The following is a 17976-nucleotide window of genomic DNA, read 5'->3' on the forward strand; positions in this document are numbered from 1 at the left end:
TTAAAAAAGAACATTGTGGATGTGGAAGAAAGGACAAGATTTCTCTCCTTGGTTGACAGCAGAGACTGATGGGGATCAGAAACTCTAGGTAATTAAAAGAAACCATACATATTTTTCTCTACATTTATATAGGTCACTTTATGCCTGATTCTCAGAGAAGCAGAAAGCAGTGGCAAAAAGCCACTGACATGCAGAAACATGTGTGTGTGCGCACACACTCAAGTACTGCAATTCACTTGACTACAGCAGCTGAAATCCCCACTCAGTCAACCCACCTTCCCCAGAAAAATAGAAAAGAAACTTCACCTTTAACAACAGGTCCATTCAGTCAATTTTGTCCTCACGACCAGGAAAAGAAAAGGAAAAATCCCAGGCAGGCTAACATCACCTTTAAGGCTGCAATGGCCATGATCTTCTCCCTGCAGAGACAGGACCTGCTGTTTAGATCACTGAGTCAGGAGGGCCTCATCACTGCCCCCCATCAACACTGCAGACAGGTGTCTTCAAGACTCTAGGATTCTTTACCAGCTCCTACTTTGATTCCCCAGAGAGTAGCTGGGATAGGGAGGCCTTCATCCTTTGCTTCCTTTAAGACGGCCTCTGCAGGCAGTGGGTTTTCAGTAAGCTTGGAAAATTTTTGGAGCCAACGTCAGGCAGGGTTGAACACCAGCTAGGGCCCAGGAACCAGGGTCTCTGCTTCAAGACTCCTACCCACTGGAAATTACTGACCTCCAGAGATTTTTTTTTTTAACTTAATGGGGAGGCACAGTGTATACTCCCTCTCCTGGGAAAAAGAGGGCCCATTGCCTAGCTACCCACCCCCACCCTCAAACCCATTACACATATACCAAGGGACAGGCATGCTTTGGCAATGAGGTCCCTCCAGAGGCCCAGGGTATGAACAGCTGCACAGAGGGCTGTGTGCTGTGGAGTCAGCACTTTAGGAGGTGGGAAGGGGCAGTGGGCAGAGAAGGAAGGAGTCTCAGGTCCTGATGGATCAGAAGAAGGAAGATGGGGAGAGGTGATCAAGACACAGGAGATGAGAAATCCAAAGATGATCAGAAAAGAAGCAAAAAGCAGATAATGTAGAAAAGATGAGAGCAGCAAGAGAAAGATGCAAAACAGGATACTGGCAACCATACAAACAGGAAGAAGACAGAGCAGAAAGAGGGAAGGAAACAGAAAAGAGAGTGAGATGAATGGGGAAGGATGTGAGGAGGGAGAGAGGGAGCTATGAAGACGACATCAGGAGACGACAGAGCTCTGTAAAGACACCGGATGGGACCAAACAGAGTCTGGAGCACTGGAGACATCCTGAGACCCTACAGAAACCTAGTGGGCCCAGTACACCAGTTCAGCCACATAAACCAATAGGTTGATGAATGTCAGGATGGCCACAGCCAGTCCCCGGTCCATGGTGCAAATGGTGTAGGTGAGCTCGTCACTGCAGTTCACAACCCTGGACTACTGGGGCTGGCCCCCGAACTCCTCGCAGAACCGGTAGAGCTGCCAGAGGATCAGAGCACTAAAGTAGAGGAGAATGTAAAACAGAGTGCATACAACAAGCTGGAAAATAGGGTACAGGATGGGCAACCGGTATTCCCATTCAGCCAGCTTCAGCAGGAGCGCCACAGCTCCCAGGATGAAGCAGATGGGGCACACGGCCACACACCAGTCCAGGGCCAGCTGGTGCAGGTACAGGGAGGTGTTGCTAATGCAGATGCAGATGACACAGGCCACGAAGGTCCCCAGCACCTTCAGCAGGCCTGGCATGGTGTGCACACAGCCGGTGATATCATCCAGCTTTTAGCTGTTCTACATGAAGGCCACATCCATGACATATAACACACACACAAAGCTGGAGAATGCGGTGGTGGTGATGGCCTGGTCCCAGTAAGGAACACAGGCAGGAAGTGGATGAGTGAAATGGAGTAGACGATGGAGGCTGGGAGGCAGACGCGGGCAGCATAGCAGGCGTAGGTGACAGGGAGGTTGTACCAGAAGAACAGAAAGCTGGACGGAGCCTACATAGCTCTACATGGAGAAGAAGAGGGTCACAGTGAAACAGAAGCACCAACTGAACATGGACCAGTTACCTCTGTCCCTGTTCTCAACGCCCGTGTTGACCACCAGCAAGAAGGCCATGCAGGTGGAGAAGAGCTGTGGCAGGCTGGGGAGGCAGCACGCCTGGACCCAGCCGTCCAGGCCTGGGGATGTCCACCTGGTGGACACGGCGCTGTGACGGTCAGGCAGATCACAGTCGCTACTATAGCAGTGGCCACTGAAAACTCACCAAAGAAAGATCCAGCTCTGGAGGGGGAGTAAGTCAGATGCCTGGAAAAGGCTCAGGGCCCTGTGATGGCTGAGGCTCAGGATGGCTGGAGTTAGAATCAGTGACTCAGACGCTCGGGTAACAGCACAGCCTCTCCAGAATGGTTCTCCCCACCCATCACTCTTGGCCTTGTCAGGAGACTTGTCTTATCCCAAAACTCATAGCTGGGTTGAATCTGGCCTCAAACTATGAACATTTTGGATTGCCGTGACTGTGTGTCATTATCTACAGAGACACAGGGTAGGACGGTTGTGATCTGCAATCCCAACCCTTCAAGTCTCTCAAAATTGAAAGCAAAAATTTAAAAAATTATTTGGGAACAAAATTTGACCTGAACAGACATTTTACTTCGTGTGAATGGTCAAAAGTTCAGTTGAGGATATACTAATATGTTTGTTTACAAGGTGCTTTCAGACCCCAGGGGGATGTTGTTATGTCATATGGAGTAGATACACCATGTCACCAGTCTGAAGCTGAAAAATTCTGAGTTCTGGCCCTTATCTGACCCCAAGAGTTTAAAAAAACAGACTGGATTGTACTGCTAACCCATTTTACAGATGAGAAAATTAGGGCTGGGAGATGTTGAGTCCTGCCCCAAGGCCACAGGTTCAAGACCTTGTACCAAGGCCATAGAAGTGTAGCCGAGAACCCAGGTCACCTCAGAAGATGACTAGAGCCCCTTTGTCACCATGGCCAAAAGACCCCCAGATCATAACCAGCAGCCTTTCTGGCCCCAAATGAGGCAAAAAAAAAGCCCACCCTGGTAGTCACCCTATAGCGCCCTAACCAGTCACCTAACACCAACTTTCCAGCAGGAATTTTCTTTGTCTTGAAGCTATAAAAATTGGCTGCTGTCGAAAACTGTCGACTCCCTGGTCTGTCAGGTCAGCCTGCTGTGTTTCCAGTGCCCAATTTGTTATCTCTGTTCTTTCTTTCTAATAAACACTTCCTTCTGAAATGCTGTGTCCAGAAGTTCTTTTCCAACCTGCACTTAGACTGCCTCAACAGGGAGCTTAAGTTTGTTAGGCTAGGAAGTGGGAACCCAGATGAAAACGCCGAGCTGTGTGTGTGAACACTTCACTCTACAGCCCACGTGACAGCAAGGCCCACGGGTGGGAGCCCAGGACCAAGCCTCAGGGCTCCAGGACCCAGGACATGCCTTCAGGGCCACGGCCTCCTTCTACAGCAAACTAAGACAGTGTCCCGGCCTGTCCTCCCTGTAGCATCACTAGAAGGAGCTGCTGTCTGAGGAGATGCAGCCCCACCCGGAGGAGGGCAGCCTCAGGGTTGAGCAGGGAGGAGCCATGGGGTGAGAGCAAGGCCATGGGGACAAGATGACATGGGAGTAGGGACTGTTGTGAATCCCCTCTCTCAGTTTTGCTTTCACATGTGACTCTTCCCCATTGGAGAAGGGAGACCCCCAAGCAAGGCCGTGGGAACAAGATGACGTGGAAAGTAGCAACTGTTGTGAATCTCCTCCACCCAGTTTTGCCTTAACTTAATGTGACTCTTCTGCTTTAGGGAAGAGAGACCCCCACCCAGCATGACTCCAGGGAGGAGTGTCCTGGAGGAACCACAGAACACATTTAGAACGCGAAATTTTTGCACTTGTTTTATGTCCCTGGATATGTTCCAGTGTCTCCGGGTTTCTCGTCTATGGAAACTTGAATAGAATTTGTATCTTGCTGTTGTGTGGAAATTGTATAAATCTTAATTATGTTGAATGGTTCATAGTGCTTTTCAGGTCAACTATACTTTTCTGCATTTTCATTCTATTAATTTTGGGGAGTTTGCTATTAAAATGCTAACTAAAAATTATACTTTATCTACTTAAAAAGTAATTGTAATATGTAATGGATATTACATACATACCTATATTACATATACATATGTAACTTTGTTCTGTATTTTGCAAGTCTCCTGTAAATGTGTTATCATATTTTCATAATTTAAAAAATAAAAAATAAATAAATTAGCATAATGTTTGGCTTCTAATCTCCAAAGCTGCCATCCAGGTGGAGGATGGAAAGATCTAGGAGTACTCCTACCTGAGCGAGGATTTTCCTGGCCTGGGAGACTGGTTAGCAGCTTCGAAGCTGGGAAGAAGGGGTTGGAAATTAACAAGGATGCTCTGTCTGATGCTGATGGGGAACATTTAGATCCACTTAATTCCACAGAGGGAGAACTCGGAGGAAAGACATGGGGATTCCTGCTGTGTGACCCTGGATAAGGCATGTGCCCTCTCTGGCTTCAGTTTCCCCACCTGTAAATCAGCAGGCTTGCCTGAGTCTCCCAGCAGCCCCTCCTCCATTCTAATCTGTGAGTGTGGCATGGATCCCCCTTCAGAGCCCAGCCTGGATGTGGCTGAACCCTGCCTGCCCAGCAGCCAAGCGTGTGGACTGGAAGACAGTGAGCCAGGAAGGTCATGGCCTGGACAGAGGAAGGAAGGAGGAGGTGCCAGAAGGACAGAGAAGGAGGAGGGGAGATGGACACTCAGAGTGACAAGGAGACTGTGGAGTCTGGAGGAAACTGGCAAGTTACTTTACAGAGCCTCCGTTTTCACATGTGTGCAATGGGCTGAATACCTACTATACAAACAAACTATACAAAGTTGTGTCTTACTCTTTGTGACCCCATGGACTATAGCCTACCAGGCTCCTCCATCCATGGGATTTTCCAGGCAAGAGTACTGGAGTGGGTTGCCATTTCCTTCTCCAGGGGATCTTCCCAACTGAGGGATGGAACCCGGGTCTCCCACATTCCAGGCAGACGCTTTACCCTCTAAGCTACCAGGGAAGCCTTTATATATCAATTAAATGAATGAAACTATGTGAAGGGCTCCTCAGAGGGCCTGGCACCTGTCACCCTGGATCCATACAACCTACCTGTTCCCCTCCTCCTGAAAGAGAACCCAGAAGTTCCTGGCTCCACTTTGGACATAAGCACATGCAAGCTTGATTTGCTCCAGATCAGGGGCTGCAAACTTGTACGTCCTGGATGTGATCTGCCTGTGTGTTCGGTTTTCCTTTGCAGTGCTTTCAGGAAGAGATGTGTAGAATCAGCTGCATTTCTTCCTCAAGTGTTTGGTAGATGCACAGTGTTTCCATCTCACATGAAAATCCAGATTTCTAGCTCTTCCAGCTCTTCTAGCTCATAAGATCAGCTGCTATGCCCTTTACTCTATATTCTTTTTGATTCTCATCTTCGTTTGATTTTCTATGTTTTTATTCTCATGTATAATTGACAAAGTAGGATTATGATCATCTCACATGTGCCCAGTTTCTTCTTTTTGGTGTGGCCAGGCTTCCTGCCTGCTCACAGGAGCGTCCACCCCTCCAACCAGGGAGCATCCGTGTCCTCAACCTCATGTACAGCCTTCAGCACATTTCACATATGTACATGTGTGTAGGGCACACCTATAGATATTTTCGATTTTATAAACTTGAGACTGTATCATCACACAGCATCTTCCTTTTCCACCACCCCCGACAAGCGCAGCTGGTCCTCTCCAGGGACCCTAGTCCTCTCCATCTCTTTTACTTATTTCCTTCCCTCCTGGCTCCTGTGGGCATTTGGATTGACCACCCTTCTCTGTGGTGATCAGTGAGTCTCCTGTGAGCCTCACACACTGGGGTCACAGGATATGACAAGGGGTCCTGGGATCCATGTGATCTCCCTTCTCTAGGGCAAAAGGTCAACAGGTTATTCTGGAAACTTGTTAAAGCTGTGACAAAGATTACATTTTTTGTCTCTAGTAGCTGAAATGTAGAAAGAAGTTACACAACTTAATAATAGACAACCCAGTTAAATATCAACTAAACTTCCTAAGATGTTTGAGTTATCTTACTGATTTAAGTGTGATATTTTAAATAATTTCTTTAGGTACCATGGAACTCTAATTTAAAATTTGTAATCTGGTATTTTACCCTCTAAGTCTTGCTTCAAGGCATTATGAGTCTACAAGAATGGCTACTATTTTACAAAAATGAAATTCATATAAGAGATAAATGATTTAGATGGAGTAAATTCACCTAATCAGTACTCGTACTCTTATGGAAAAGTGTATCAGTTCAGTTCAGTCGCTCAGTTGTGTCCAACTCTTTGCAACCCCATGGACTGCAGCACGCCAGGCCTTCCTGTCCATCACCAACTCCCGGAGTCCACCCAAACCCATGTCCATTGAGTTGGTAATGCCATCCAGCCATCTCACCCTCTGTCGTCCCCTTTTCCTCCTGCCCTCAATCTTTCCCAGCATTAGGGTCTTTTCAAATGAGTCAGCTCTTTGCATCAGGTGGCCAGAGTATTGGAGCTTCAGCTTCAGCATCAGTCCTTCCAATGAACACCCAGGACTGATCTCCTTTAGGACTGACTGGTTGGATCTCCTTGCAGTCCAAGGGACTCTCAAGAGTCTTCTCCAACACCACAGTTCAAAAGCATCATTTCTTCGGCCTTCAGCTTTCTTTATAGTCCAACTCTCACATGCATACATGACCACTGGAAAAACCATAGCCTTGACTAGATGGACCTTTGTTGGCAAAGTAATGTCTCTGCTTTTGAATATGCTATCTAGGTTGGTCATAACTTTCCTTCCAAGGAGTAAGCATCTTTTAATTTCATGGCTGCAGTCACCATCTGCAGTGATTTTGGAGCCCAGAAAAATAAAGTCTGACACTGTTTCCATTGTTTCCCCATCTATTTGCCATGAAGTGATGGGACCAGATGCCATGATCTTCGTTTTCTGAATGTTGAGCTTTAAGCCAACTTTTTCACTCTCCTCTTTCACCTTCATCAAGAGGTTCTTTAGTTTTTCACTTTCTGCCATAAGGGTGGTGTCATCTGCATATCTGAGGTTATTGATATTTCTCCTGGCAATCTTGATTCCACCTTGTGCTTCCTCCAGCCCAGCGTTTCTCATGATGTACTCTGCATGTAAGTTAAATAAGCAGGGTGACAATATACAGCCTTGATGTACCCCTTTTCCTATTTGGAACTAGTCTGTTGTTCCATGTCCAGTTCTAACTGTTGCTTCCTGACCTGCATACAGATTTCTCAAGAGGCAGGTCAAGTGGTCTGGCATTCTCATCTCTTTCAGAATTTTCCACAGTTTATTGTGATCCACACAGTCAAAGGCTTTGGCATAGTCAATAAAGTAGAAATCGATGTTTTTCTGGAACTTTCTTGCCTTTTCGATGATCCAGCAGATGTTGGCAATTTGATCTCTGGTTCCTCTGCCTTTTCTAAAACCAGCTTGAACATCTGGAAGCTCATGGTTCACGTATTGCTGACACCTGGCTTGGAGAATTTTGAGGGAAAAGTGTATAAACTGTGCTAATCAATAGTTGTGCTATGTTGGAAAAATGAAAGTTAATATAAGAAATAGATCATTTAATTTAAATGGCACAGTTTGATTGTAAAAAATAGGTCAAAATAATTTGCAAGGACAGATATGGGAATGGTGTTAGTTGCTCAATTGTGTCCAACTCTATGCAACTCCATGGACTGTAGCCCACCAGGCTCCATGGGATTCATTCATGGGGTTCTTTACACACAAATCCTGAAGGACAAACCCCAGACTGAGTGACAAGTTCTGTGGCTTCTCTTTCTATGTTAGATGTCAGTGTCTGGTCTGAGAAATTCATCTCTCTGGGAACAACCAGGAAGCCATGTACTTTGTAATCAAATTGTCATGAGTTCAAGTTCTGGCCCTACCACTTAACACTGTGCCTAAGTTTCACTATCTGCTGTCCATGGGATTCTCCAGGCAAGAATACTGCAGTCTGTAGCTATTCTCTCCTCCAGGGGATCTTTCCAACCCAGAGATTGAACCCAGAACTCCTGCATTGCAGGCAGACTCCTTACTATTTGAACTACCAGGGAAGTCCACGTGAATGGTGGGTAAACACATGAAAAAATACTCAGACTCATTAATAGTGAGAGAAATGCAAATTATAACCCCAGTAAGATATCACTAAACACCTTAAACATATACAATTATCATTAAAAAAACACCAAACAAACAACAACAGTGAGCAATAAGGCAAGAAACACAAGTCAGTGCCAAGTTGTATAGGTTCTTAATTATTCTTTCAAAAAATGTCTGAGATTTTTTGAGAAGGGTAATGATTTAATTTTTAAAGTAAAGTTTCACAGGACTCCCTGGTAGTCCAATGGTTAAGACTCTGCATTTCCAATGCGGGGGCACAAGTGCCTGCAGTGCCGGAGACCTGGGTTCGATCCCTGGGTTGGGAACATCCCCTGGAGAAGGGAAAGGCTTCCCACTCCAGGATTCTGACCTGGAGAATTCCAGGGACTGTATAGTCCATGGTATCACAAACAGTCGGACATGACTAAGTGACTTTCACTTTCACTTCACATACTGTGTGGAGGGGCCAAATAAAAACATAATAAATAAACAAACTGGCATCTTGTAACTGTTCAAAGTAAATAATTAAGTTTCAGAAGGATCAATCTGACATATGTTCATAGAATGGTGAATTTAATAAAAATGATCAGTCAGTTCAGTTCAGTTCAGTCGCTCAGTCGTGTCTGACTCTAATGATACATGAAAAATATCTAATAAAAAGCATAGTACCTTTTTCATTAGAATGCAGGTCATAAATCATTAAAGTCCTGAAGTTATAGGATAGATAAGCTAATCTAATTGTCCAGTTGACGTGTTTAAAAAGTTGGAATCAAATCATCTTGCAGAAACTGCAGGAGCTTGTTCCATAGTTTGACTACTCTTATAGGAGCTTCCCCTCAGTTACACTTTTACTTTGTATAAAACAGTGAAAGTGTGAAAGTGAAAGCCACTCTGTCATGTGTGACTCTTTGTGACCCCATGGACTATACAGTCCATGGAATTCTCTAGGCCAGAACACTGGAGTGGGTAGCCGTTCCCTTGCTCCAGGGGATTTCCCAACCCAGGGATCGAACCCAGGTCTCCTGCATTGCGGGTGAATTCTTTACCAACTGAGCTATCAGGGAAACCCTGTATGAAAAAATAGTTGTTGACAATTAGCTCCCATATTATCACAAAATAAAAGACAATAATTTAACATATTAGTTTTTGTGTAATTCACATTTTTTCCAGCTTCACTAAGCCCACTGTTTAGTTTTACTAACTTTATTTTTGTTTTTCTTGATTAAGGAAGCAGAGCATTGATTCAGTGGCCCAGCCTCCTTCATCTGGGTCCTGACTGTCCTGCCACAGCTACAGTAAACTTAAACTCCAATCTGCTGACTCTGAGCACACTCCTGGATCTTTGTACAAAGTCAAGTTCCTCTAAAAGTTTCTAAATGCTCCCTCTCACTCTCTGAACTTCATCTCATTGTGGACAAGGAACAATTTGCAATCAGCACTAATCCACAAACCACACTCTGAGGAGCACTGTACAGAGCTCTCTCTGGGAAATGATGGATGAGCCTAGGGTTGGGGTACAAGGTAGAGAACTGAACTAAAGTTCTAAAGTGGTCCCTCCACCCAGGGATGCTCTGATGCTGTAGTTTGGGAAGGAAATGATCTGGGGACATTAAACGCTCAGAAAAGCTACCAAATGTTTCTGAACATGCTTCTCCTGAGGCCAAGGGAGGTCAGTGCTCCAGACAGACAACCCAGAGAGATTCTCAAATCCATACTCCCTCACTTACTCTGTTTGGTTCAGCAATTTTAGGAGATCCTACTTTTTTGGAAGTTATGAGAGTCCCTTAGGAACTCTTACCTTTTCTGCACATAAATCCCTTTGAGCATACGACTATCCCAGAAATACAAATGTACATACGTTGGAAATCTTACATTCATTACAAGGCTTTAGTAGACCTCTTAGACCCCATCCCAGGAGATCAGTGGACTCATGGGGCTTAGAGTAGGAAGCTGGCCTTGAAGAAGTAAGTCAGGTGATTTTTAAAAAATAATTTTATTTATTGGTTTATGGCTGTGCTGTGTCTTCGTTGCTGGGAAGCTTTTCTCTAGTTGCCGTGCCTGGGCTTCTCCCTTGTGATGACTTCTGTTTCAGAGCACCAGCTGTAGGGAACTCAGACGTCGGTAGTTTTGACTCCTGGGCTCTAGAGCCCAGGCTCAGTAGTTCTGGTGCACAGGCTAAGTTGCTTCAAGGTGTGTGTGATCTTCCGGGATCAGGGATCGAGGCACCATGTCTTTTGCTTTGGCAGGTGGATGCTTTAGCACTGAACCATTAGGGAAGCCCAGAAAGTAATGGCTTCCTACAAATGGCTGCTGAACTGGACTCAAAAGAGGTGGAAAGTCAAGAATACAGGAACAAGGGAGCCTGGGACAACTCAGACTGTGGGGCGCCTGGAAGCAGTTTGTGTTTCTGACAAAAATCACTGGAGAGTTGGACCCCTGGGAAGTGACTGAGGAAACTCAGGTTATGAGAGAGAAACATGTTCCCTACCAAGAAGAGGTCATGGGGAAGGAGGATCTGTGTAATCAGAAAGGATGTGACCAATAAACAGGACCTAGCAGCCAAGAGGGAACAAGCAGAGAGGGTGGCCAGAGGGGAGGGAGCCAGCTGCCATCTCCACGTCTGAGTCTCCAAGACTGGCAAGTCCAGGGACACTGGGAAGAGCGGGGGCTGGGAGGCACCAGGGGTCTCTGGCACCCCTCCCCCATCTAGCAGATGAGGAAACTGACTCAGCAGCAGTGAGTGCCCTCCTCAGGGGGACAGGGCAGGTTTGTGGAGAATGAGGGTGGACGGGGCAGAATCCCAGCCTGGAGGATGCTGCTGCCATGCTTGTCCCAAGGAGCATGGGGCCATGGACAGACAGCTGGTCTTGGAACAGGACACCTGGGTCCTGACTCTGACTCTGCCACACACAGGGTGACTCTGGACACATCCTACACCTCCCTGGGGTCCAGCTGCTCCTCCTCTATGATGAGAGGGTTGGACTAAGCAGAGGACCTTTCTACTCTCTTTTGAGCTCCACAGTGAGGGGACTGGACCAGCCTTGGAATTGTGACAAATGACCCTTAACTCCCAACAGGAGGGATGGAACAGCCACCCTCATGAACCACAGGCTTGGCCAGTGAGCCCCTCAGGTGATCCCATCCTGGACAATGGTTCTTTTACTAAAGCACAGAGGCATCTCCATTCTCCTGGGAAGTGAGGTCCCAGAGTTGTGTTCAATTTGATTCAGGAAAGTATACAAATATGAGATTCCTGCACCGAACTTATGGAGATAAATGCATATTTGCTTATATCGATGAAAAAATTGATTAATAGTCAGTTAAGAAAGAAATGGAAATTTTTATTCAAGCCAACATAAGAATTATAACCAGAGAGACAATTTCAGAAAGCTGTGAAAACTGTTCCAAAGTGGTTAGGGGTTGAGGGCAGTGTGTATGTGACTTTGGTGAAGGGATACACACAACCAAGCTCACATCTTGACAAAGTTACTGCTTTTCAAAAGGACTGGATACCATGGCTAATCATTTTGGTTCTTTTCTAAGTATGGGAAGATGCAAGGTACCATGTTTATAAAAAATTCTCCTAAAAATACATAAGTATCTGAGGGCTGGTTCTGCCAGTTTGCCCAGAGCAGAAAGGGCCGCATGGTTATCTTCGCCCTGAATTCCTTTCAGGGTGGATTGTAGATCAGTGACTGCAGTGACTAATGACTTGATGCTTGTAGAGCTGGGTGGTGGGCAACATTCTTTATTACACAATCCCTTCTAGTTCCCTCCTAATTTCCAGCAAGGTTTGGAGAGCATTTTTGACCAATTGCTCCAGGAGTCTAGAAATGCTCATTCCCAAGTCAGGAAAGGATTTTGCTGACTGACCAATCGGTGTGCAATTACTCACCTAGCCCTGGTAACAGTAACCTTAATCATCTGGGCCACCTGTCTTACTAGTCTGTCAACTCCAGAAAAGGGTTCCCTCCTTTGCTTCTTCCCATAGCCAGAGTCACACTATTATAATCATATAGCTCTTACAGACTATATATCAGGCCAGTCATTTCAAGTATTTGGTCATCATCATTATTATTATTTTTTAACCACAGTCTAAAACACACATTCATTAATGCAAGAAATAACAATTTTATAAAATAAGCAGAATAAATTAATTATAAGTAGTGACATTAATCAAATCATGAGTAGGTAAGCGGTGTTATCTTCTAAGGAGTTACATGGCTGGCACTAGAAGAAAAATTGATCTTTTTGGCCAAACCCTCCTCTGAGGAGGGCTGTTTAACACAATGCAGGTGTACAATGGACACTGGAGGAGGAGGGGGAGTGCCAAAGGGCAGAGAAAATTTTTTTATGTTGAAATTTTTCTTGTCTTGCCTTCAAATTTGAGTTTCATTTAATCACTTTTTGTGATTTTCTGATCATGGAAAGCCCCTCCTGGGAGCCCTCCCCCACCACCCCACCTTCCACAGCATGAAGAGCTCACGCTTCCTCCCAGTACAGGAGTGAGGGGCAGCAGCAGGGGCCTTCCCTCCCCTCCCCCACAGCTCTGCTTTCCTGGCCCCTCTGGCCCTGGTGACGCCAGGATGCTGCGCTCTGAGACTCTGTGTCTGAAGACAGGAGACTTAGGCCACCAGTTACTGTGAAGGGCTGCTGGTGTCAGTGCACCCGTGGCCTGGAACACACACAGAGCATGCACACAGGCGCACAGCTTTACGGAAAGGCATCCAGGTTCTGACAGGGGCCCTTTAAAAGCTAGGGGACAGGGTACTGGGCAATGGGGTAGGGCCCATAGGCTACTTTTCCATGGCTGGGCCAAGCTTCTAGGCTCTGGCCAATGTAGAAATTGGGAGACAGTGAGACAGGCTTGCAGAGAGAGTTGTTTGAGTGAGAATGGAAATCTACTTAGTTGCTTCTGAACTCTAGACAAATTTGAGTCAATTAGATTATGTTAATTTTATGGAGATTTTTCTATCTTTCTACTGAGGTTTTAAAAAGTACATTGCAGATGCAGGAGAAGGCTTCTCTCTATGATTCAGAGCAGGGATTGATGGGAACCAGAGGCTCCAGGGAATTTTTAAATATTTTACACATTTAGGTGGCCCTAGTGGTAAGGAACCCACCTGCCAATGCAGGAGACATAACAGATGCGAGTTTAATCCCTGGGTTGGGAAGTTCTCCTGGAGGAGGTCATGGCAACCTGCTCCAGTATTCTAGCCTGGAGAATCCCATGGACAGAGGAGCCTAGCAGGCTACAGTCCATGGGGTAGCCAAGACTCAGACATGACTGAAGTGACTGAGCGAGCACGCATATAGATCACATTATATGTGAATCCTAGAGAAGCAGAAACAGCAGTAGAAAGCAACTGGCACACAGAAACTCGTGTGTGCAACACACAGTCAAGGAAAGCAAAATTAATACTTTGACTATTGAAGCAATGATACCCACTCAACCAACCCACCTACTAATCCAAAAAGGGTTGAAAGGCACTTCTCCCTTAAGAATAAGGCCACACAGTAATTTTTACCTTTGTGATAAAAAAAAGAACGGAAACGGTACCCAGTCTAACATCAACTTCAAGGCTGTCAGTGTCCATGTTCTCCCTGCAGAGGCAGGACCTGCTGTTTTTAGCACTGAGGATGGTGGGTCACATTGCTGCACCTCTGAAATACTTTGGGGTGTTGTCTTCAAGAAACTGCAGCTCTTTGCCAGTTCAGTTTTTGATTCCCCAGAAAGTAGTTGGACTGGAAGCCATCTGCCCTTCGCTAGCTTTAAAATGAGCTCTAGGCAGCAGGTATTTAATGAGTCCACAATATTCTGGAGCCAATCTCAGGTAGGACAGAGCATCAGGTAGGGCCTCTGGATCCAAGGTCTCTGCTTTAAGCTTACAACTCACTGGAAATTATTGACCTCCGGACTACTTCTTTTACCTTAAAGGGGAGGAACACTGTATACCACCTTACACAGGAAGAAAGGTGGCCCAATCCCTAGCTATAACCTCCTTCCTGCTCCCTACCAAACACACATACACACACCAACTAATGCACTGCTAGGGGGACAGACACACTTCTGCAATGAGGACCTCCGGAGCCCCAGGGTGTGAACAGCTGCACAGAGGGCTGTGTTCTGTGCAGTCAGCACCCCAGGAGGTGGGAGGGGGCAGTGGGCAGAGGAGAAAGGAGTCTCAGGTCCTGATGGATCAGAAGAAGGAAAATGGGGAGAGATGGTGAGGACACAGGAGACGAGAAAACCAAGAATGACCCAAAAAGGGACAAAGAGTAGAAATGTAGAAAAAAATGAGAAAGAGGCAAAACAGGGTGTGGGCAACCTCACAAAACAGGAAGGAGATGGAGCAGAAGGAGGGAAGGAAACAGAAAGGAGAGTGAGATGAGTGGGCCAGGACCTGAGGAGGGAGAGAGGGAGCCAGGGAGAAGACGTCAGAGAATGTCAGAGCTCGGTAAAGAAACCTCCAGTGAGAAGAGGCAATCAGGAGCCTCCAGGCAGCACCTCAGATCCGGGAGGCTGAAATCACCAGGTCAACCACGTAAATCAGCAGGTTGATGGCTGTCAGGATGGCCACAGCCAGTTGTTGGTCCCAGATGCACACACTAAACCCAGCACCGCAGCTTGCATCTCTGGACCGCTGGGGATTCCCGCCAAACTGCTCGTTGAACTGATAGAGAGGCCAGAGGACAGCAGCAGTGGTGTAGAGGAGGACGGCGAGCACGGTCTGCCCCAACACAAAACGGGAGGAGGGCAGACTCTTATCACAGTCACACCAGTGCCGCAATAAGGATATGACCCCCAGGAAGAGGCAGATGGAGTACACGGCCACACACCACAGCAGGGCCGGCTGGTGCAGGTACAGGAAGGTGCTGATGATGAAGGCGAGGATGCCACAGGCCACAGTGATCTCTAGCCTTTTCAGCAGGCCGATAAAGGAGCAGGAGGGCACACTAGTGTTGACACAGGTCCAGACTGCATCCACGGCATAAGCCACTGAAGCAATACAGGAGAACGCAGAGGCGGCAATAGCATGGTTCCGCTGGGTGCCATAACTCAACATCTGAAGATGGATGATGGGGTACATGATGGAGGCTGAGAGGCAGATGAGGGCAGAGAGGCAGGTGTAGGTGATGAGAAACTTGTCCCAGGACAAAGAACATTCCTCCTGGAGTCCACATACCTCAACTAGGACGATAAAGTGGTTCACGGTGAAGCAGAAGCACCAGATGAATATGGACCAGTTACTTACGTCCGCACTCCAAGCGCTCTCACTGGCCACCAGGGATAAGGCCACACAGGTGGAGAGCAGCTGCAGCAGGCGGAAGAAGTAGCCCATGATGGTCACAGAGCCCAGGCCTGAGGACAATCACATGGTCATGTGGATCACTGACATCAGGATGGCTGTGGTCTTCGTGAAGGAGCTCAGGAGGTGGACTGAGTCAGACAAGTAGAAAAAGTTCAGGGTTCAGTGTCAGCTGAGGCTCAGGATCTGTGGAGTTGGAACCAACGGCCCAGACACTTGGAGCACAGCTGCTCCAGAATGGTTCTTGCCACCCATCACCCTTGACCTTGTCACGGGCTTGTCTTATCCCAAGCTCACAGCTGGGTTGGGTTTGACCCAAACCATGAACATTACTTATCTCTTTGAACTTTTTGCCATTGCTGTCAGAGACACAGGGTAGGATGGTCTTTATCTGTAATCCTAATCTTCAAAGCTGTGAAATATGCAAGAGTTTTAAAATTTTGTTTCGTAAGAACATTTTATCTGAATGAACATGAGAGAAGTTATGATCCTTATTTATTTCACTTAGTGTTAAACTTTGAAAGTTCAGTTGCAGAAATGCTACTGTGCTTGCTCAGAAGGTGCTTTCAGACCCCAGTGTGGCGTGATGTCATATACAGCAGATGCATCATGTCACCTGTCTGAAGAAGAAAAATTCTGAATTCTGGAGAAGATCTGACCCCCACGTTTTTAGAACAGGAATTGTACATTGCACTGCTTACCATTTGACAAAAGAGAAAATAAGGCTCAGGGAATCAAATGTCTACCACGAGGTTCCATGGATAGGAGTGGGAACTTAGATAACAATACCAAAGCTGTGGCTTTGAGCACTTGGCTGTACAGCCCACATGTCAGCAGGGCCTGTGGGTGGGAGCCCAGGACCAAAGCTCGGGGCTCTGGGACTCAGAACACCCCTTCAGGGCCACAGCCTCCTTCCACAGCAACCTGAAGACACAGTGTCCCGGCCTGTCCTCCCTGCAGTCATCAATAGAAGGAGCTGCCATCTGAGGGGAAACAGCCCCACCAAGAGGAAGGCAGCTTCAGGGATGAACAGGGAGGAGCCATGCGGTGAGAGCAAAGCCTTGGGGACAAAATGACATTGCAAGTAGGGACTGTTGTGAATCCCCTCTGCCAGCATGACTCGAAGGTGAAGTGTGTTGGAGGAATCACAGAGTAAATTGACATAATGTTTGGCTCTTAAGCTCCAAATCTGCCATCCAGCTGGGAGTCTGGAAAGATCTAAGAGTAGTCCTACCTGAGCAGGATTTTCCTGGCGTGGGAGACTGGTTAGCAGCTTCCAAACTGGGAAGAAGGGATTGCACATGAACAAGGATGCTGTGTCTGATGCTGATGGGGAGCCTTTCAGGGCATCCTGGGGAGGGGGTGGGGATGGACAGATGACTGGCCCCTTTTTAAGGGCAGGAGCTGAAAGAGGAGGCCCCTGCAGGACCCCTGGGAGGAGACAGTCCTGAGGATGCTCCCAGGACTGGGGTGGGCAGGAGGCAGAGTGGAGATGACTGGGGGGGTCCCAGGGTCCCAGTGGTCCTGAGGCAGCCCAGTAGGTGTCTTCTGACCCAGAAGGGATGCAGGCATGGAGCCAACTTTCCACATGGAGGAGGGGCCTGGACTGGAACTGAGTCAGGAGAACAGGGGACTGAAGGGGCTTCAGGGCTGTGACAGGGACATGTGGCCAGAGTGGCAGGGACCCTGGAGACCATGGAATTGCCCAGGTCACCTGCCCAAGACAGTCCCGCCAGCCAGGGCTGCAGTCCTGCTCACACAGGGGCTCCTCCAGGGTCCAATGTTGGGGGAGTGAGGCCCTTCCCAGCCCGCCCCTTCCTCAGGGACAGCTGCCCTGCTACCAAGGGACTATTTGCTGAGAGGCCCCCAGGGCTGAAGGGCCAATGCCCTGAGCCCCAGCCGACTTCCTGCCATCAGGGGCCTTGTCACCTTTGCTGATAATAAGCCTTGGGACAAGCTGAGGCGGAAAGAGAAACACGGAGCAAACCTGAGAACCTCTCTGGCCTCACAAAGCTCCTTGAGCCCCAATTGCCAGAGGAACCCTGCAGCCTGTGGGCCTCCCAGTGGGCCATGAGAGAGGCTGGGGTGTCACTCTGACTCTTCCTGAATTTGTTCCAAATTTACTGTTAAAATGACCCTGCAATTTACACTTAAGTCTAAATAATAACTTTGGATCCATTTAACACCACAGAAGCAGAGCTTGGAGAAGGAGAGGATGAGGTTCCTGCTGTGTGACACTGGGTAAGGCCTGTGCCCTCTCTGGGCCTCAATTCCCCCACTTGGAAAGCAGCAGCTTTACCTGAGTCTCCCCAGCAACCCCTCCAGTCTAATCTGTGAGCCTGGACATGGTGTCCCTGTCAGAGCACAGCCTGGATATGGCTGAGCCCTGCCTGCCCAGCAGCCAGACGTGT

The 17976-nt window shown here is 47.4% G+C and overlaps 1 protein-coding gene and 1 pseudogene across 1 annotated transcript; both read right to left on the bottom strand.

The window, feature by feature from the left end:
- Positions 1 to 1245: 1245 nt before the first annotated feature.
- On the bottom strand, positions 1246 to 10082 carry LOC138095482 (myeloid-associated differentiation marker-like; annotated as a pseudogene).
- A 4682-nt stretch (positions 10083 to 14764) lies between these two features.
- Positions 14765 to 15598, bottom strand: LOC138095483 (myeloid-associated differentiation marker-like). The gene has a single exon (XM_068991517.1). It carries the CDS (start codon positions 15596 to 15598, stop codon positions 14765 to 14767), a length of 834 nt encoding a protein of 277 aa, XP_068847618.1.
- Between the last annotated feature and the right edge of the window lie 2378 nt (positions 15599 to 17976).

Source organism: Capricornis sumatraensis, chromosome 19, assembly GCF_032405125.1.
Source record: "Capricornis sumatraensis isolate serow.1 chromosome 19, serow.2, whole genome shotgun sequence".
NCBI lineage: Eukaryota > Metazoa > Chordata > Mammalia > Artiodactyla > Bovidae > Capricornis > Capricornis sumatraensis.